Source organism: Henckelia pumila, chromosome 3 (genome assembly GCF_033568475.1).
Source record: "Henckelia pumila isolate YLH828 chromosome 3, ASM3356847v2, whole genome shotgun sequence".
NCBI lineage: Eukaryota > Viridiplantae > Streptophyta > Magnoliopsida > Lamiales > Gesneriaceae > Henckelia > Henckelia pumila.
The window spans coordinates 165,054,946-165,076,438 of NC_133122.1; the positions used below are offsets into that span (position 1 = coordinate 165,054,946).

Genomic DNA, 21,493 nt, shown 5'->3' on the forward strand with positions numbered 1-21,493 from the left:
CCAAAACAATATATACATTACATATTTTATTACAAGCATAGATTGAATTATGCACTATATCTTATTATTATTTAAACCATTTGTATCGTTTATGATTGTTTCGATTTATGCAAGTATCTATCTTTAATGTTGTGTGTAACTTGCAATTTGATGATGTAAGCGAACAGGGAATGGATCCCCTACTGAGGCCCTTTCCATAGTAGGGGATGATGTGGTGTCAAAACGACACCACATTAACATTTCTTTTTCTTTTTTTTCTTTTTTTTCTAAATATATTTTAATTCTTTATTTACACTTTATAACTTTTTGTTTTGTTTTATTTTATTTTTATTTTTTAATACATTATAATTTTTATATATATTCTAGTTTTTTTTATCATGTCAAATTTTATTGTATAATTTTCTTGTTATAATTTATACTTTTATATTGATAATTTTTGCACTACCACACAAATTTCTTCTTTAAAATATAAATATATTATTTAAATTTAGTTTTTTGGGCTTTTAGTTTTCATTTTCTTTTATTCCTTCTAAAAATTTTCATTTTAAAAAATTTTTAGGCTATTTTTTATATATTTTATTTGTTTTATTTAAAATTTTGGAATTTTTTTTATTTTTTTTGGCATTTTGTTTTTCTTTCTTTTGGGAGAAGACATAGTTTGTGTTTTATTTTTACTCAGTTTTCACATGTTTGATTATTTTTTTTTCCTTTTTTCTATTCATTTTAATTTTCCTTTTTTCTATTCATTTTTTAAAAAAAATTACAACAGGAAAAGAGAGTATTTGAATATAAACCGTTCGATTTTTTTGAACATTTGCATTTCAATTTTTTTAAATTGTTTGGTTACCAAATTTATTTATTTTCAGAGTAAAACATATAATTATTTATTTTTGTTTTTATATTGACATATTTAATCAATTGGTATATTATTATATTATATATTGTAAAAAGATAAATTATAACAAAAAAATTGAAAATATAAAATAAAAAATTAGACTGTATTAAAAAAAAAGGTAAAAAAAGAAAACAAAAGACAAGGTGAAATTAAAATATATATAAAAAAATTTATAAAAAAAAAAAAAAGAAAGGGAAATGTTAGCATCCCCTACTGTGGCAAAGGCCACAGTAGGGGATCCATTCCCGCCCAACAAACATGATCTTGGACCGACTGGGTGGGATCCTTTTCACATGCATGTATATATGTTGTGTGTCCTTAACTTCTAAAAAGGTTTCCAATCCATAATCAACAGAATCTTGGGCCATAAACACAACAACACTGACACCCACCCAATATTTCAGCTTCTCGTATTTCCATTCATGGTTGCTGCTTCTTCTTCTTCTTCCTCCTCCCTAACCCTGTTAACCATTATCTCTCTTTTTACATGGCCTCCCTCTAACTCCGCAACCAACAAGCTCTAAATCCACCCAGTCTCCATGGTTGGATATCATGGGCCTGGCATGGTGGGCTCGCAGGCCCTCATCGCTTTCCGGGGTTCCGACGGTAAAATGACGGTGACAACCTACAACATCACGTCATATGGCCCTTTAAAGGATTCAAAGGTCTGGTACCAAGTCAAGGAGTCTTCCGCAGAGTTCTCAGGCGGGGTTATGAGGACCTTGGTGTTGCCGAGCGCGGGGAAGAGGACGGTGTGCCAGGTGGGGCCTTCGGTCACCGGTGGGGTGCCTGATAAGCATCTGTTTCAGCCTGAAAATTTGAACTCCAAATCCACTCTTGATTTGTCGACAGTAGAACCAACAAGAAGAATGTAAGTTTCTTGATTTTTGTATATATAATCTACTCTGGATTGTAAATTAATTTTTTTCAGGATTGGGGGAACAGATACATGGGATATTGAATGTTGTGAGCTGGGGAATCATCATTGCCAGGTATTTAAGGAGTTTTCAGTGGGCCGATCCGATCCGGCATGGTTTATGGCCTAATGGCTGTTAATGTCACATGTTTGTTTGTAGATGTTTGCTTTGCTATTGAGACCCAAAAAGGAGCACAAGTATCGGATGTACTGGAAGTCATGGAATGGGATATATGCAGTTGTTATCCTTGCCATAATCAATGTATTCAAAGGTTTCGATATATTAAAACGCCAACCAAAATGGAGAAATTCATATATCATTTTAGTTTCCGTAATCGGAGCTTCTGTTGTGCTGTTGGAAACGATCACATGGATTATCGTTCTCAAACGAAGAAAATCAGGCGACTCCACCAAAAATTACCAAGTCTACCACAATGGAAAAGGCCGGCAACCACCCGTGATATATTTTTTAATTTATGGTACCTTTGGCATACAATATATATTTGCACAGGAAAATTATTTTTTGCTTGAAACTTTGTATCCCTTTTTATCAACTCTCTGCTGGGAACTTATGTGTTGGATTTGGGCTCTCTGTCTCTTTAAATGTTTGAGCATATATGTCGTCGGATTTTATTTTTAGTCCTTTATTTATTATAGATATTATATTATATATACATTTAATTTACAATTTTTATTTGGTCGTTTTTTCAATTGATATCATGATGCTGATACGAAACTGACTCAACTCCAACATGGACGTCTTGTAAGCAAAATCGCACCAAAATATATAGCTTCGAACATAAAATTACAATTTCCCTATAATAATCGTATGAATGGCTCTATTGAATACTAGTATATAATGAGGTTAATTAATTTTTTAATTTTTTTTCAAAATAATAACTTCATATCTTTATTGAAACTTGAAAGCAATGATTATACATTTAAAAAATGAAATACATAATATTTGGTAATATTACTGAATTTTGGTTTATAATTGTTGTGTGGATGGTTAATATTTATTTATAATATAATGTACTTATCAACCTTTTGTTTTAATATTTTATATAAATAAAAAGAAAAAACTGCAATTTTCGTTCTTTATATTTGTCACTTTGCGATTTCGGCCCTATATTTCATATTTTAGTTTTAGTCCCGCATGTTTCGATTTTTGGTAATTTCAGTATTTTTTATTCGAAAATGCTGACGTGACACTTAACACGTCATCTCCACATCAGCATTGTATTGGCGTCACATCAGAAAAAGGACTAAAGTTGCCAAAAAAATAAAGATAGCGGACTAAAATTGAAATCTGAAAATATAGAGGACCAAAATCGCAAAGTGACAAACATACAGGACTAAAAAAACAATTTTTCCTAAATAAATATAGTTATATATGTGTTTATAGTGCATCTCGTATTATATGTTTTTAAAATAATTAATAAATTTAGGCCACAATCATGATATAAAGTGGTAGATTTTGCCTTAGTCTTTTTAAGATCCACATTTAAATTATGTTTATGAGCCTTTTTTAACAGTCTTCAATTATTGAAGATATGTTTTGATCTTCCTTCTTTTATCCAAGTTGCAATAACAAACTTGTCAACCATTTGAGCATATCAGATTCATATGCACCGACACAGTTATTGGTCACCTGAGAAGTTCTTATCAATTATTGATGATACTTTGGGGTTTAAATAGGGAAGGTTGAATGCATGAGACCTAAACATGATTATACATAGGATCGAGCAAGCAAATGCAATATAACCATATTTAATCGTTGTGAGAACTTACTTCTTCACGAACAGGGAAATGTTGTGGATGTACAAAGTAGTCTCTTGAAGAATCTGCCATTGAGTTACAGGAGTAGTTTTTCTTCACATTCTGCATATTTCATAACTAGCACTCAGTTTCAATTTCAAGAATCACACTTAAAGAAAATATTTGGAAATCATGCAAGAATTGATACCTTGGAGGTAGCACAATCATCTACTGAAATAGTTTTCTCATCGACATTGGCGAAAACACTGGTCTTGCTCGTTGCGAACCATCTTGAAGTCACAATAATCACAAAATTTGAGAATTCTTGATGTGAGGGCTTACACATTAGAGATTTGATGCAAACAATAATAGCCTTCATAATTTCAGTGTCATTCCAGGGGCCCTTGTCAGAAACCATGCAGCTTCCCTTATCAGCACAAGTGCAACTTCCACCCAAAAACTCTGTCAACTCATTGATTTGTACAAGATCAAAACAACAGATTCAAACTGCAGCGCCTTAACAAGAAATGGGTCTTTTATGATATGCAAGTACTTGAATTTTTGGAGAATATTTACCTTGCGTCAATGATATCGAGCAGCTTGATTCTGGTATTTATTACCCAAAACCTGGTAAGAAGAAACATAGCAGCATATCGAATCTTTATTTTTGTGAAATTCGAGCAAACTGTTTCGGCCTAATCTGTTCCTATAAAGCCAATTGTCCACCATATAATTGGACTAAGAACCATTTGTCCACCATGTAATTGGACTAAGAAACTTGTTCCCTAGAACTTAGATCCTGATTTAATTAAATCTAATGTGAATCAAATCAAAATGATAAAAAAGATTTGGCATAAGTTTATTAATAGAAATACATAAATTGGTAATCTGAATAAGCAAAGGGCCAACTCGACAATACAATTATTAGACCACCAAAGGCATAAGATTTGAGGAAAGCATTTGTATATTCTGATATTCCGGACTTCAAAACTTCTTCTCTCTTTTCTTTCTTTATTGTTGGCTTGGCAGGGTTATAAGGTTACAACATTTTATAAACTAAAAATAGAAACATGTGCGGAAATTAGAATGACGTTGAAAATCACGATAAAATACTCACTGTTAGGGGGGCTCATTAGCCAATAAGCTTGCAACGTATGCATCAGAAGCATCCAAACCCTCTAAATCATCACTAGCATTTTCCTAAAGGTCATTTACGTCAAACCCTATAAGAAAAAATAGCAACCGTAATTCCAGTAATAAAAATCCATAAATCTGACAATGCATATCATAATGATATAAAAATGCAGGGGTATATAGCATATGAAATAACATAAACTACTTTAGTTTTGTATATACTTTTTTACATAATGAGTTTCGATGATAATCTACTCCGATATTAATATTTTATATTAACTGCTATCATATAGATTGGTTTAAATGCATGTTTGTATGTTAGTATAGGATCTCATATAGCCTTCCTTCCAGGAGTCGTTATTATCGAAAGAAGCAGACGAGGTTGCATATATTTTTACGAGGCTCTGAATGTCTCATGTGGATGTGCCTGCAGGTTGCACATATTTTTACGAGGTTAAACTCTCAATCAAAAATGAAAGAAAATTTAACGGAAACAACATTCTAAAAAAGTTTTAAATTTTTGTAGGAAGCCTAAATCCGTCAGCGCTCACACATGACACTCGCATGCTTGGTTTCCTGCACATTGGAGCAGTTAACATAGAAAAAATCATATAAAATTTATTTTACATCCAAATGGCTTGTAACTTGTGAAAATTCGAAGAAAATGAATCATATACAAATTTTATTTGAACTTTAACTTCGAATTATGTCACAACCAATACCAGATTTCAAAAGAACAGTAAGTCATTGCACAAATATGAACTAAGATTCTAACACAGACCCGTTTCAGAAAAATGAGCATATCTCTATCAAATTTGTATCAAATGACTTGACATTAGTACCAAATCGAAGGTAATAGAGAGAACTAAAACTTTTGTTCACATTGTAACTTTAAAATATGAAAGCATATAGATCACAAAACACGCTTTTTAGATCACATATGGACTTCCTTTTCTGGTATTTTGAAGCACTTGACTGCTTTTTTCCTATAGAGAAACACTAGCTCAATTTTACTAAAAGAAATCCACACGTTTGACAGCTAAAATCTTACTCAATCAAGAAAGGGCTGAACAAAACCAAAATAGTAGCTCAAAATTTCAAATTTCGGGAAATCACAGAACTAGAATTCCAAGCCATACACATTCTAGCAATATTAGCATAACTCCCTCGTTAATAACTCAAATACGAGATGTTGGTGTCATTCTGAAGTAAATTCAATGATGTAAAAGTTTTATGCACACCATGTCTCCAGATTCTTAATCAATATTACCCAAATTTCACAACAACACACTGCCTAGACATGAACTCCAGTAACATAGCTACACAGGACCAATTTTAGAAAAATTATCAGTACACAAAACATGTGAAAGAATGTTGTGATATGAAATGTAAGGCCTCGATTCTAAACAAATAATCTTAGGATAATGCAATTGATCAACGCAATTAAACAAAAGGATTAAAGAATAAACTTTTTTTAAAAAAAGGGGTGCTCGCTCGATCGGTACCGATCGAGCGGCCAAAATAATCCAAGACTCTGCCTGGAAAATAAAAGGCTTCCGCTCGATCGGTAAAATCTTACCGATCGAGCGGACAATAAATGCCCAACTCTTTGCCTCGGTATAGGGGTGCTCGCTCGATCGGTAAGATTCAACCGATCGAGCGAGATGCTCTGTATCAAAAAATTCTGGTTTTCTACTTCCAAAACAATCTCAAATCAAACCATACCATAATAACATAATATCCCATTCAACAAGATACAAAAGGATAAGGTCTAGAGTTATACAATTCTCAAAATATAACATGCATAAAATCCATCTAGCCATGCTGCCTCTGACTCGGTTATGCCCCACCTGTTGCCAAGTACACATACAAACAAAGACAACAGCCGGATAATCCGGTGAGAATACAATTTCCAGTAAAAGAGACTAGCATACAACATCACATAATATATCAAAACATGATATATAATTAAATTCCACATAAACTTCAAGTAATTCATTTCACTGCGGAATAAAATGATATGCATGACTTTTAAACTTCTGGATTAACAAACTCAGATAATCAAAAGGAATTCTTCTTTCTTTCTTTCTTCGGTTTGGGATCCCGAGGTTAAAATATCCAACAATCACACCGAACTCCCCTTTCGAGGTGGAAGAGGTATATTTTAATCCTCTAGACTCTAGGGCATTATAGTGAGTTAATCGACACTTGTAGTAAATCGCCTACCAAGGCCACTCAACTATAATCTCCAGGTCGTCTAATTCAAAATGAATAATCAATCGGTTCAATATGAATGCATATGAAATCTCATGTACTCAAATATCAATTCAATCATAAGTTCAAATAAGAATATAAACATGCAAGTATGAGATTTCTTTTAGGACACTCGATTCAATCCGGAATCGAGTTAATCGTCCTATTTCATTCCAAAGTCGTCTTATACCTTCTCGTCGTTTCTCAATCATCAATTGGCTCAAATCTTCCAAACTGATCGAAGCTGCAATCTTGCAACTCCAAGGACTTCGATTCAATCTAACAGAAGAAGTCACAAGATCAATATCAATATCAAAACCTCATCAAACTCGGTATAATCAAATCAATAGAAACGATATCCCGAAACTCAAACTGACGGCATAACGGCTATATTCTGATAAACCGGAAACGCAGACAGCATAATATCAATCCAAACAACTCATATCAATCATCATTAAAACATTCAAACTCAAATCCAACACATCTCAAAACCCAACATTTCGAAATATGCTTCTAAAAATCATAACAATTCCGAACGACGCTCTATTTCAATTCCGTCTGAGAATAAACGATAAGAATAATCTCAAAAACATCATACCCGAAAAGAATGAAATTCCAACTACATCCAAAAAATAAAACATATCTGATCGGAGAGAAACTTATGATAGAACGAAGCTCTCGTTGCTGTGATCGCTAAACTGCCTTCAGAAATAATTTCCAACGGACGAATCGACCGGAAACTGAAATCTGAAAGCTCGAAGAACTCAAATGGCATCTTCAATGGAGGGAAATCGAGATGGGGAAGAAGATAGAGTGAATGACCAAGTCAAAAAGAGTCTAGATATTATATAAAACTCCCTATTTGCATTTTAGTCCCTGAAATTTCCGAAAATTACAAAATAGTCCCTGATCAATAAAAAGTCGGCTCTCAAATTTTGAAATCACTGATTATCTCAATTAAAGTCAATTAAGATAAAAAAGGGGCGTTACAATTCTCCCCCTCTAAGAATAGATTTCGTCCTCGAAATCAGTAATATCAACTCATAAGAAAGAAATAAGAATTCAAGAACAGAATTAAGGACTCACGTCAAATAAATAAGTCAGGGAATCTCTGTCTCATATCAGATTCTGTCTCCCAAGTCGCTTCTTCAACTTCGTGACGACTCCACTGAACTTTCACCAAAGGAATCGATTTGGTTCTGAGCTGTTTCTCCTTTCTGTCAAGGATCTGAATCGGTCTCTCAAAATAACTCAGAGTTTCATCGAGTTCAGCTTCGTCAGGTTGAAGGACATGAGAAGGATCTGGATGATATTTCCTCAGCATCAAGATGTGAAATACGTCGTGAATACCAGATAAAGAAGGAGGAAGTGCTAATCTGTAGGCTAGATCGCCTATCTTCTGTAAAATCTCATACGGACCGATGAATCTCGGTGACAACTTCCCTCTCTTTCCAAATCTAACAGTACCTCTAAACGGAGAAATCTTCAAAAATACTCGGTCTCCCTGATCGAAAGATAGAGGTCTGCGACGTATATTCGCATACTTCGCTTGTCGGTCCTGAGCAGTCTTCATTCTCAATCGGATATTCTTCACCTGCTCAGCCATATCACGAATCATATCTGGTCCCAAGTCGGGGGACTCAGACATCTCATCCCAGTACAGAGGAGATTTGCACTTCTTTCCGTACAACGCTTCGAATGGTGCCATTCCTATACTCGTATGGAAGCTGTTGTTGTACGAAAACTCCACAAGAGGCAACGAATCCTGCCAACTAGTGTCAAAATCAAGCACTACTGCTCGAAGCATATCCTCCAGAGTCTGAATCGTCCGCTCTGACTGACCGTCGGTCTGAGGATGGTATGCGGTACTCAAGTGCAAACGAGTACCAAGAGCCTCATATAGACTATGTCAGAAATGAGAAGTAAACCGAGGATCTCGGTCTGAAACAATCGATCTCGGCACACCATGCAATCTGACAATCTCTCTGACATACAACTCGGCCATTTGATCATGACGATATGTCATCCGATACGGAATAAAACAAGCAGACTTCGTCAAACGGTCAATCACTACCCAAATGGCATCGCATCCTCGAACAAAACGGGGTAGTTTCGTGACGAAATCCATCGAGATATGATCCTACTTCCATTCCGGAACAGATAAACTGTGCAGAAGACCACCCGACCTCTTTCTCTCGACCTCTCAACATCACTCTTCATCTTCTTCTACCAAAACTGACTCTTCATGTCGTTATACATCTTTCGGCCTCCTGGATGAACACTGAACCGACTGCAATGTGCCTCTCGCAGAATACACTGTCTCATCTCAGAAATATCAGGCACAACAATGCGGTTATTCACTAATAAAACATCATCCATGACCTGAAACTCAGACTGGTGTCCAGATCTCACCTTCTCTATCGAATGCTGAATACTCTCATCGATTTCTGTGCTTCTCTGATCGACACAAACAACTCTGGCTCGGCCTGGATAGCACAAACTCTGATAGGATTCCTATCTGATTCAAACTCCAACCCAGAATTGCTACAGTCATCAATCAAACGAGACACACCGATGGTCGAAAGAGATAAGGAACAAAGCTTGTGACTCAAAAAATCAGCAGCTGCGTTCGACTTTCCCGGGTAATACTTAATATCGCAGTCGAAGTCCTTCAATAAATCTAGACATCTCCTCTGTCTCATATTCAACTCAGACTGTGAAAATAAGTACTTAAGACTCTTATGATCAGAAAAGATCTCAAAAGACTCACCGTACAGATAGTGACGCCAGATCTTCAAGGCAAAAACAATAGTGGCGAGTTCAAGATCATGAACTGGATAGCGAGTCTCGTGCGGTTTCAACTGCCTCGACGCATACGCTATCACGTGCTTCCTCTGCATAAGAATACATCCAAGACCAGAATGGGAAGCATCGCAATACACCGTAAAACCTCCAGAACCTGATGGAATAGAAAGTATCGGAGCGCTAGTCAATCTCTTCTTCAACTCAATGAAACTGGTCTCACACTCTTCATTCCAAACAAAATGAGCATTTTTCTGAGTCAGCTGGATAATTGGCTTCGCAATAGAAGAGAAACCCTGAATAAATCTGCGATAGTAACCCGCTAAACCCATAAAACTTCGAATTTCAGGCACAGAATTCGGCCTACGCCAGTTCATCACTGCCTCGATCTTGCTGGGATCAACAAAAATCCCATCTCCAGAGATAATGTGACCAAGAAAAATGACTCGGTCCAACCAAAACTCGCACTTCGACAGTTTGGAAAACAACTGTTCAGTTCTCAAAATCTGCAAAACAATCCTCAGATGCTCTGCATGATCAGCACGCCTCTTTGAATAGATCAGGATATCGTCAATGAAAATAATAACAAACTCATCTAGAAAGCGCTGAAATATTCGGTTCATCAACCCCATAAAGACTGCTGGTGCGTTAGTCAAACCGAATGGCATGACGAGAAATTCAAAATGGCCATACCTCATCCTAAACGCAGTCTTAGGAACATCCTCTTATCGCACTCTCAGCTGATGATACCCAGACCTCAAATCTATCTTCGAATAAATACACGAACCCTGAAATTGATAAAAAAATATCATATATACGAGGTAAAGGATACCTGTTCTTAACCGTCGCCTGGTTCAGTTGGCGGTAGTCAATGCAGAGACGCATAGAGCCATCTTTCTTTCTAACAAACAGAACAGAAGAACCCCAAGGCGATACACTAGGTCGAATGTATCCCTTGGCAATCAATTCTTCCAACTGCTCCTTCAATTCCTTCAATTCAATCGGAGCCATTCTATACGGCGCTTTATAAATCGGCTGAGTACATGACGTTAGTTCGATGCCAAATTCAATCTTACGAATAGGCGATAGTCCCGGAATCTCATCCGAAAACACATCAGGAAACTCTCTAACCACTTGTATGTTAGTCAACACTGAGCTAGACTTCAAAACATCCACTGCATAGATCAGAAAATCCTCTGCTCCTCTCTGCAACATTCTAGTCATAGACAAAACAGAAATCAAAGGAATTCTAGATCGAGAACCCTTACCAAAGAATCTCCACTCATTTGTCATTTCTGGTCTGAAACGGACTACCTTCTGAAAACAATCCACTGTAGCCCTGTACTCAGTCAAAACATCTATACCAACTATGTAGTCAAAGTCAGACAAACCAAGTATAACACAGTCAAACTCTAACAAATTCCCTTCACTACTCAATTCACAATTCTTAACAAAATTCCTCGAAAAAATTCCTCCACCCAAAGGTGAAGTAACAGAAACCACAGCAGGTAATGGCTCAAAAGGTAAGGCATGCTTCAACACAAATTTCTCAGATATGAAAGAGTGAGACGCACCCGTATCTATCAAAATATAAGTAGGATAACTGTGAGGGCCCGTTCCTGATTAGTATTTAATGATAATGCAATCAGGATTAATTAATGTAAACAGCAAAAACGAGTTAAAATTTTGCTTTCGGGCCTACCGAAAATTCGGCATGACCTTCCCGTAAATCGGACATACCGGGAAAATCAAAAACTCAGACACCAATACAATACTCGAAAATAGTGTCCAATTCGACAACACACAAACCTACAGCCGCACTGGCCAGAACTAAACACATGCAAGTCGGCAAGGCTAAACACATCAACAAGCAATTCCAAACGTCCTAAGAATATCAATACAGATACACGGGGCATCTCCCCGACTAATAAAAACTCCAATAATAATACATAATATCTGGGAACTCACGACGACTTAATACCCTCCCTGGGCTCCACTGGCAGATGCACCACCAGAGGAAACAGAACCACCTGTATTACCTGTCATGGCAATAACAACAAAACCACAGCAGTCCCGAGGGACAGGGGTCAAACCCCAGTACGAAGATCAAATAAATTACAGCAAAATAAATGATATGTAAAACAACTAATGCAATGCAAGTGAATGGTACCAAGGAACATCGGATATCAATATCTGGATCCAAAGAATAATAGCTAATATGTGGCCACCTGTGCTAGGGGGACAGTTTCAACCACTGCGCGGCCCTGCATCAGTACGCGTCAAGGGGGACAGTCTGCAGAACTGCGCGGCCCTTACGCTAGCATCAGAAAAACGCCCAAGGCTCTGATGTCTAAACAACTCATCGAAGAGTGGATAACAATCTCAGAAATAAGAGGACAATGGCTCAATATGAATGCAATGCATCATTCATCACAATCATCATATAAAATATATAAACAAACCAATACCTCAAATAGCAATTAGACATTTTACATATCCTCCTAAAGGCTGTAAGATAGCGATCAATCCGTACCTTAATTGCCAAATAATTACCAGAGTAATTCGTACAAACTTGGTGCAAATCCTAATTACTCCAAACATGAGTCAATTACCATTCCATCAATCCTAACATATACTTTAAATTCCAAACAATTAAAATATTCGATTCTAGGGTCGAAAATATCCAAATTAATATTCTGAAAAATTCCGATAATTTCCCAAAAATACCAGAACTATTATATATTAATTCTAAGGTATTCCAAGACCCAAACATTCAATAATTCAACACAATAATTCAAAAATCCCTAATATACACATACTGAATTTTCGAAAATAATTCCATAAAAATAGAAAATTCGATCTATACCTTCAATCGGCTCAAATATAGCACCTACAACCAACAAATAGTCATATATCAATTATTTAGATTCGAATTCAACCAAAAATTCCCAAATTCAAACCCTAACTCGAAATATACCTCAAGACTTTGAATTAAAGGTCTAAACAACCAGAATAATACTCCTCCTAGCTCCGGCGACAAACGGCTCCGGCGAAGGGCGGCGAACGGCGCGGCTGGTCGGAAATGGGTTTTTGGAAAGTGAAAGAAAAGCTTACAAAATTGGTATCACAAGAAAGCTCTCGTCGCGAGGATTCCGGAACTACGCTCGGAATAATTTTTGGAGCAACGACGGAGGAGATATCGCCGATTGAAGAAACGAAATGAAAAGAAAATAAGAATGAAGGAGACGGAGCAGACGGGGAGAGAGAAATGAGGGAAATAATTATGCTTGTATGTATATTTGCGTGTATTTATTTAATTGAGTCCAAAACTTGGCCCGGTTAAATTAATTCCAACTCCTGTGTGTCATAAAATTAAATATGTATTTTAATACCGTCTATATACCGATATTTTCTAATACATATTTTTAACACATAATTTAATTATTTGGCTTAATTATTTTAATTCACCATTTTAAAATAATTATTAACAAATCTAGCCAAATAATATGGTAATTAGCATCGGGTCCTTACAATAACCAAAGATTGTACAGTTACCTGCAATCACATCATCAGGTGCTGCCTGAGCCTGATCCTCATTCAGAGCAGAAACTCTCGCCTGATGTCGAGGAGGTTGGTTCAAGTTCTGGTTACCTCCTTGACGATTCTGTTGTTGGGGCTGGAAAGAGTGAATTGCATTCGCTTTCCTCTGAGGTGGTGCGGATTGTCTAGAAGTATTTCCACTCTGAGCTTGCTCCAAGCCTCTCTGGGGACAAAGTCTAGCATAATGTCCCGTCTGCTGACAGATGTAGTAATTCCCAAAAATCCCTCTACACTAGTCGCTGGAGTGATGACCTCCACACTTATTACAAGAAGCTCCAGAGGAACCTGAACCCTGTCCAAAACTGAACTGATTCGAGCCACCCGAACTTGAAGAACTGCTTCCTGATTTCTTAAACTATTTTCCCTTCGGTCGGTAGTAATCCTTTCTGTTTCCTCCACTGCTACCACCCTCGGATCTCTGAGGTTGATTCTGATATTGAGACGGTTGGTTCTGAAACTGTCTCTATTGCTGCTGAGATGCAACCTTATTCTCTCTCTGCCTCATCAGCCCTGCCAAAGCACCCTTGGCCTGATCCATAGCATCAGCAAAGTTATTGGGCCTTCCAGTATTCACCAGAATGAAGATATCAGGATTCAAGCCATTGATGAATTGATCATCTTTCGCTTCTTTGTTGTCGGCAATGTGAGGTGCGAACCTCAACAAGCTGTCAAACTTGGCAACATAATCCTCGATATTTAAGTTTCCTTGCTTCAGATTTGCAAACTCGGCACCTTTATCCTTTCGGTACAAAACTGGAAAAAACCGTTTAAAGAACTCAGATTTAAAAAGATTCCATTCAATAGCTGTACCTCGATTCTCAAAATCCCTCTTTGTTGCGATCCACCAGTTCTTCGCAACTCCTCGCAATTGATGAATAACTAGCCTGATTCTGCGGTCATCAGAATAATCGAGAGAATCAAAAAGTTGGTCTATGTCGTCCAACCAACTCTCGCAGTCAACTGGATTTTTCGTACCCTTCAAAATCGGGGGTCGGAAAGATTGGATCCTCTTCAGTAAGGTCTCCATAGGGGTAGCTGTTGCATCCATCTGATCTGTTACTGTACTGCCCTGTTCGTTCGGAGGAGTGTTCACAGGAGGATTCTCATTCGGAGTAACAACTGGCGGTGGGTTCCTATTCAGCACTCTTCGAGGACCCATAATCTGATAATCAAAGGTTAGTACACAGATAATCCAATTTCCATAGTTCCATAAGGTCCAAAACCTTCTCTGAATAATAGCACCACTTCGAGAATATTCACATTCGATCCAGAAACCATCAATTGATATCTCAAGTAATTTCATACTTTAAAATTTAAATCACATAATCATGTAATTCAAATAATTCTCAATCAGTAAAGCATCTCGCATCGTATTTAATAAATCAATTGAATAACTCAAACACATGCGAGAAGCCAATTCAAGCGGACTCGATCCACCCCGCTTTCTTCTAAATTCAGTCCAAGATCTTAATTCTTAAATACCACTTAATGTGAGGCCTCGATTCTAATCAACTAATCTTAGGATAATGCGATTGATCAACGCAATTAAACAAAAGGATTAAAGAATAATTTTTTTTCAAGGGGTGATCGCTCGATTGGTACCGATCGAGCGGCCAAAATAATCCAAGACTCTGCCTGGAAAATAAAAGGCTTCCGCTCGATCGGTAAAATCTTACCGATCGAGCGGACAATAAATGCCCAATTCTCTGCCTCGGTACAGGGGTGCTCGCTCGATCGGTAAGATTCAACCGATCGAGCGAGATGCTCTGTACCAGAAAAATTCTGGTTTTCTACTTCCAAAACAATTTCAAATCAAACCATACCACAATAACATAATATCCCATTCAACAAGATACAAAAGGATAAGGTCTAGAGTTATACAATTCTCAAAATATAACATGCATAAAATCCATCTAGCTGTGCCGCCTCTGATTCGGTCCTGCCCCACCTGTTGCCAAGTACACATACAAACAAAGACAACAGTCGGATAATCCGGTGAGAATAGAATTCCCAGTAAAAGAGACTAGCATACAACATCACATAATATATCAAAACATGATATATAATTAAATTCCACATAAACTTCAAGTAATTCATTTCACTGCGGAATAAAATGATATGCATGACTTTTAAACTTCTGGATTAACAAACTCAGATAATCAAAAGGAATTCTTCTTTCTTTCTTTCTTCGGTTTGGGATCCCGAGGTTAAAATATCCAACAATCACACCGAACTCCCCTTTTGAGGTGGACGAGGTATATTTTAATCCTCTAGACTCTAGGGCATTATAGTGAGTTAATCAACACTTGTAGTAAATTGCCTACCAAGGCCACTCAACTATAATCTCCAGATCGTCTAATTCAAAATGAATAATCAATCGGTTCAATATGAATGCATATGAAATCTCATGCACTCAAATATCAATTCAATCATAAGTTCAAATAAGCATATAAACATGCAAGTATGAGATTTCTTTTAGGACACTCGATTCAATTCGGAATCGAGTTAATCGTCCTATTCCATTCCAAAGTCGTCTTATACCTTCTCGTCGTTTCACAATCTTCAATCGGCTCAAATCTTTCAAACTGATCGAAGCTGCAATCTCGCAACTCCAAGGACTTCGAATCAATCTAACAGAAGAATTCACAAGATCAATATCGATATCAAAACCTCATCAAACTCGGTATAATCAAATCAATAGAAACGATATCCCAAAACTCAAACTGACGGCATAACGACTATATTCTGATAAACCAAAAACGCAAACAGCATAATATCAATCCAAACAACTCATATCAATCATCATTAAAACATTCAAACTCAAATCCAACACATCTCAAAACCCAACATTTCGAAATATGCTTCTAAAAATCATAACAATTCCGAACGACGCTCTATTTCAATTCCGTCTGAGAATAAACGATAAGAATAATATCAAGAACATCATACCCGAAAAGAATCAAATTCCAACTACATCCAAAAAATAAAACATACCTGATCGGAGAGAAACTTACGATAGAACAAAGCTCTCGTTGTTGTGATCGCTAAACTGTCTTCAGAAATAATTTCCAACGGACGGATCGACCGGAAACTGAAATCTGAAAGCTCGAAGAACTCAAATGGCGTCTTCAATGGAGGAAAATCGAGATGGGGAAGAAGATAGAGTGAATGACCAAGTCAAAAAAAGTCTAGATATTATATAAAACTTCCTATTTGCATTTTAGTCCCTGAAATTTCCAAAAATTGCAAAATAGTCCCTGATCAATAAAAAGTCGGCTCTCGAATTTTGAAATCACTGATTATCTCAATTAAAGTCAATTAAGATAAAAACGGGACGTTACATGAAAGGTCTATGACCAGTACACAAAATGGAAACAAATAAGTTGTAGTTCAGCAAGTGATAACAGTAACACAACCAGTAACAGATGTTCTGCAATACTATTTCTTGAATAATCAGACCCAAGTAATTGGTCAATGGATTTTATTTTTATTATTTTTAAAGTGCGGGAAATTAAAAACCGACTTTTATGTATATATATATATATATTACCTGAATAAGCAGATTTTAACCCCTCAGTTTGTGCTGGATCAGATGGATTTGGTTGATCCAACAAATCTTGGATGCCAACCAAGATTTGCTTCACGGTAATGGCCGGTCGCCAACCCTAAAAATATATATGAGAAAGAGGGAGAAAAAAACAAGTTGTTTTATATTTTAAATGAGCATTAATCAATGATTGATAATAGAAAGCAATCAAAATATACTTACACTATCTTCATTGAGGATTGAAAGGCAGACAGTTCCAGAGGGATATATATTTGGATGGAAAAAACCTTGGGAAAATTTATATTTCGGTGGCTTACTAGGATAATCTTCACTAAAGTGCATCGTGAGAGGGTAATAACACCACCATCCCAGTCCGTCTGCAAGACCATTAATTATTAAATATCTGCTATGCACGGTTTATCACTCTCAATTTATTAAGAACGAGCATCTCACAAAACCTGTGTTGAAACTCTGTATATCAATAAAAATAATCCCAACCTCAACCATGAGAAAAATAATATATATTATCAAACTTGGAAATACGATATCATCATATATATGTTTATATATATTGTTACAAGATAATTTGGATTTGGGAAACACTACATGGGTTTACAAATTAGTTTGTACAAAAAATACCCTCAACTAATCCAACTCAAGTAACTGATAAACATATAAATAAAAAGAATAGTTTCATATTGTGTTTTCTAGTCCAGCCTCAACACTACTTCTAACAGTATAAAATTTAAATGAGTTACCCAAAATATCACCACCTTTTCTTATTTAAGGTGTGATTAGTTAATGTCGCTTCCCAGAATAAGGTTCAACAAAAAAAATAATCGTTTCATTCAAAAATTTTGCAAAAAATTGTTATGTAATTTCATTGTTCTATTCTAAAAAATTTAGTCAAGAATTTCTAAAATAACCAAGTGATTTTGTAATTTATAAAATGTCTTTGCAGGCATTCAAATTTTGGCACTACATAGCAACCTAGACAGTTTCTCGAAAGATATTTCTGTTTTCAAACTTCTAAGTAAGAAATTACAAGACAGAGAGCTGAATATGATGCAAATATACATCGTATCTGTACAAAAGAAGAACCCAAAACATATTCAAGTTCAGCAATATAATGCACATCGAGCATAACAAATAATTCAGGCATTATTCATTAAAGACATGAATTTACCATATCGTTAAGGTGCGTTTATGTTGGTGACTAGTTTCATAATTGGAATAGCAAAAGGAAAAAATTACCTGATACAAAAGAATATCACATGCTATCAGAATAGGATAGGTTAGAAGTGCAACTCCAACATTTTCACCCCTACATGAAAAAATATAAATAAATCATAGACTTAACTATAAATCTCAAAAAATAAATACAATGCAGTTTACAAATCAGAGCAACATTATGTCCACGAGCAAATAGCCCTAGCAGCATAAACCCCATTCTCAGACAACAAAAACAAAACCAACCCTGATTGAAAAGAACAAATAGGAAACTTGAGAAGAAAAACACAATAAAAGCTTTGCAGATTGAAAATGGTGAGAAAGACAGCACGATTCTCTCCCCCAGTAACTAAGCATCACGACTTGAAGACACAAATGCATATATAATTAAAGACGAAATAATTGTAATACAAGAAATCACCGAAAGAAGAACAAGAGCTCGTGCAGCAGAAACAGGGGTGATGTGGCAGGCTCGAGCGAGTTTTTGGAAATTTTGATGTCAAAATGAATCTTGGAACGAGCTCTACCCAATTTTAACTTCAATCGCAAGTTTTCCTTCACTGGAAATGATCGTTTGACGGCAAAAAGAGATGGCTAGGGTTGGGATCGGGTTTGGGCCTTTTTTCCTCCTTTAGACGACGCAAAGTAATGGTTTGTGTTTGATTTACTTATATATATATATATATATATATATATATATATATATATTATTGTTATATATTAAAATTTGTTCAATTAACCACATTTTAAAGAAATTGTAGTCTTTTATTCAAATAATTTTAAAAAATATACTTAGCCATAATAGTTTTCAAAATTGTTGTCTTTGAACAATATAATCATGGGAAAAAAACGCTTAAAGACAACATTTTTAAAAAAACTGTTGTCTTTGACCGCAAAAATAAGCTAAAAGACAACATTTTTTTGAAAACTGTTGTATTTTTTTAAAAAAACTCTTATAGACAACAGTTTCAATAAAAACGGTTGAAAAAAACTAAAAGACAACAGTTTTTGCATGAAAATGTTATCTTTTGCGTGTTGTCTATTTGCATTTTTCTTGTAGTGTTGGTTGAACTTTGCTGTATTTTTCGTTAGGTATGCCTTTTGTAATAACAATTTGATTTATAGAAAAAAAGAAGAAATAAAAACCTAACGCCTTTTGTAATAACATTTTGATTTATAAGAAAAAAAAAAGAAATAAAAAAGAGTATTTTTTAAAACAGCTTCCCACAAGATATCAAAATTAATTTTGACCTTCAAGTAAAGAACTTTTCTCTATTCCATTCTCTCATCTCATTCTTTTTTTATCTAATAAATTTATAAAACGGTTATCAGCACGAGTGCTCTTCAACGCAAAACTTGTATTTATTATCGTCTTTGTTTGAATGTTCTCGGAGAAGCACAATATTCAAACCCGATAGAATACAACCGATAAATAAAACTAAAAATGCAAGGCAATAAATATACAATCCAATTGAATTAACAACTTAAGTAAACTAACAACAACATTTACATCATCTCTAGGTCACCTTCTACGCACAAGTCTATCTGCTAAGCCACATGCAATTATCCTGTCGAATGGGGTGTCCATGAAAAATAACACAGACGTGAACAAACTTCGCTCAGTACAAAAAGCAAGAGTATACAACTAATATGATGCATGCAAAATGATTGGGTACTGATCAACTATCTAGTCCTGCTCAGTATAGGCGTCAATGAGTGTCCAGTACCATCTGGGGTCAAATCCGCTGGGTAACTTCCCACAGTCGTCAAGATCACCGTAGCGTCAGACCTCGTCATCACGACGTCTCCCGGTGTTTGACAATAACAAGGATATAGGACTGAAAAACCCTCTAGAAAGGCCATCTCGAAAGAGATATGAATCAACATAAATATGCACATGCATCATAATATAACAAAGCAGTAAAAAAATGGATCATGGCACATAACATGCAACATATAAGCATGCATACTGGCTGCCTATTTCAGTCAGTATTTTACGTATCTCAACAACTGACCTAGATGTACAACCATCTATAGTCTATCGTTGCATCTGTCGTCAGTCTGCTGATGTCGAAGGCCCTGACCCAAGTACAGCTCCGCTACATATAGTGACCCATCCCAAAATCACTAACTAAACAAAGTTTAAGCATGCAAAATACTTAAAAAACTCAATAATCAATTGAACTAGCAGAAACTTAAATAATTCAACTAAAACTACTGGCAAGAATACAACCGGCCCCAAAACAAATATCAATAAATGTAATACAACCCCATCGAAAAAATACTAAATTCCACAATGGAACCTGGTACAGTACAGTCCACACTGCTGCAGCTCAACGACCGATACCTCCCGGTCCGTCCAACCTAAGTCCTGCCCCGTAAAATGGGGTGTCCAGAACCAAAACTATTAGGATAAGTTTTGGTGTTTGAAAAAACACGAAGACATATTAAAGCAGTCCAGTTGAATATCATAGAGTCCAGTCAGATATTGTAATTATGCAGTCCAAGTTTTTTCACCTATTTAAAACCTATTGAAAGAATAAGTTCACATGACCAATCCAGAATCAAGATTGCTCAAGGAATTAAGTTGATCGAACAAACTGGTGCATAAAGGCCAACTACATGATATAAATAAATTACCCTACTGCTCGAACATCTACAAAAAATGGAAAACTCATTTGAAATTAAAGAGTCGTTGTGTGACCCAAACATTTCTATCAAAATATGTGCAACTTCATTTAAAGTCCTCATAAAGACATGCTAAAGATCAAGAGGCAATGGAGACAAGCATTAAAGCATATCAAGTCGAACGTTGCAAGATATATGCATATATATAGTTGAAGAATTTAAACATCATATAATATGCAATAAGAGAGAAAATTATACACAGAAAGATACAAGCTGTCAAGCTATCCAAAAGCATTCTTCGAGCACTTTGAAAGAATCATCTTACTTGCTCATATTGCTCATTCATCAAGATATATCATATCTCTACGGATCATCAAGGGCTAAAAGACAACTCTCAACTGTCTACTGTTCAAAATAAGTTGCCCCATTCTCTGAATCCAAGGATTCTGTAGAATTACGAAGAAGAAGAGAATTTCTCGTATATATTTTCTGATTCTCAATACATCTTTAAATATACAATAGTGGAAATTCAAATCCTAATAAGTAATGGATTATAAAATATCAGAACATTATCCTACCAAAAATATGTTATCTATCAAATCAAAATCAAATATTACACATTATATATTTGATACTAATCTACACTCCCCCTCAATCTTGTCCATAGATGTTTAAAAGACCAAGCTTGCCTACAAGAAACTCATGAGTTAATTTTGAAAGTCCTTTTGTG

General features: G+C 35.8%; 1 protein-coding gene across 9 annotated transcripts; it reads right to left on the reverse strand.

The window, feature by feature from the left end:
- Nucleotides 1-1,502: 1,502 nt before the first annotated feature.
- On the reverse strand, nt 1,503-18,755 carry LOC140893502 (uncharacterized). 9 transcript variants are annotated; one of them, XM_073302576.1, is made up of 14 exons: nt 18,557-18,755; nt 18,160-18,229; nt 17,128-17,282; nt 16,909-17,023; nt 16,353-16,456; nt 15,900-15,988; nt 15,240-15,306; nt 11,727-11,797; nt 7,147-7,235; nt 4,687-4,792; nt 4,146-4,196; nt 3,778-4,031; nt 3,603-3,692; nt 1,503-1,731 (listed from the first exon to the last, which is right to left on the reverse strand). In XM_073302576.1, the coding sequence occupies exons 3-10, from the start codon at nt 17,245-17,247 to the stop codon at nt 4,770-4,772; spliced, it is 678 nt and encodes a 225-aa protein (XP_073158677.1). In that variant the 5' UTR covers nt 17,248-17,282; nt 18,160-18,229; nt 18,557-18,755; the 3' UTR covers nt 1,503-1,731; nt 3,603-3,692; nt 3,778-4,031; nt 4,146-4,196; nt 4,687-4,769. The 9 variants fall into 9 exon arrangements, with proteins under 9 accessions (XP_073158677.1, XP_073158679.1, XP_073158682.1 ...); XM_073302578.1 differs by lacking the exons at nt 1,503-1,731; nt 3,603-3,692; nt 3,778-4,031; nt 4,146-4,196; nt 4,687-4,792 and adding an exon at nt 4,819-6,553; XM_073302581.1 differs by lacking the exons at nt 1,503-1,731; nt 3,603-3,692; nt 3,778-4,031; ... (1 more) ...; nt 4,687-4,792; nt 11,727-11,797 and adding an exon at nt 4,819-6,553.
- Nucleotides 18,756-21,493: the final 2,738 nt, after the last annotated feature.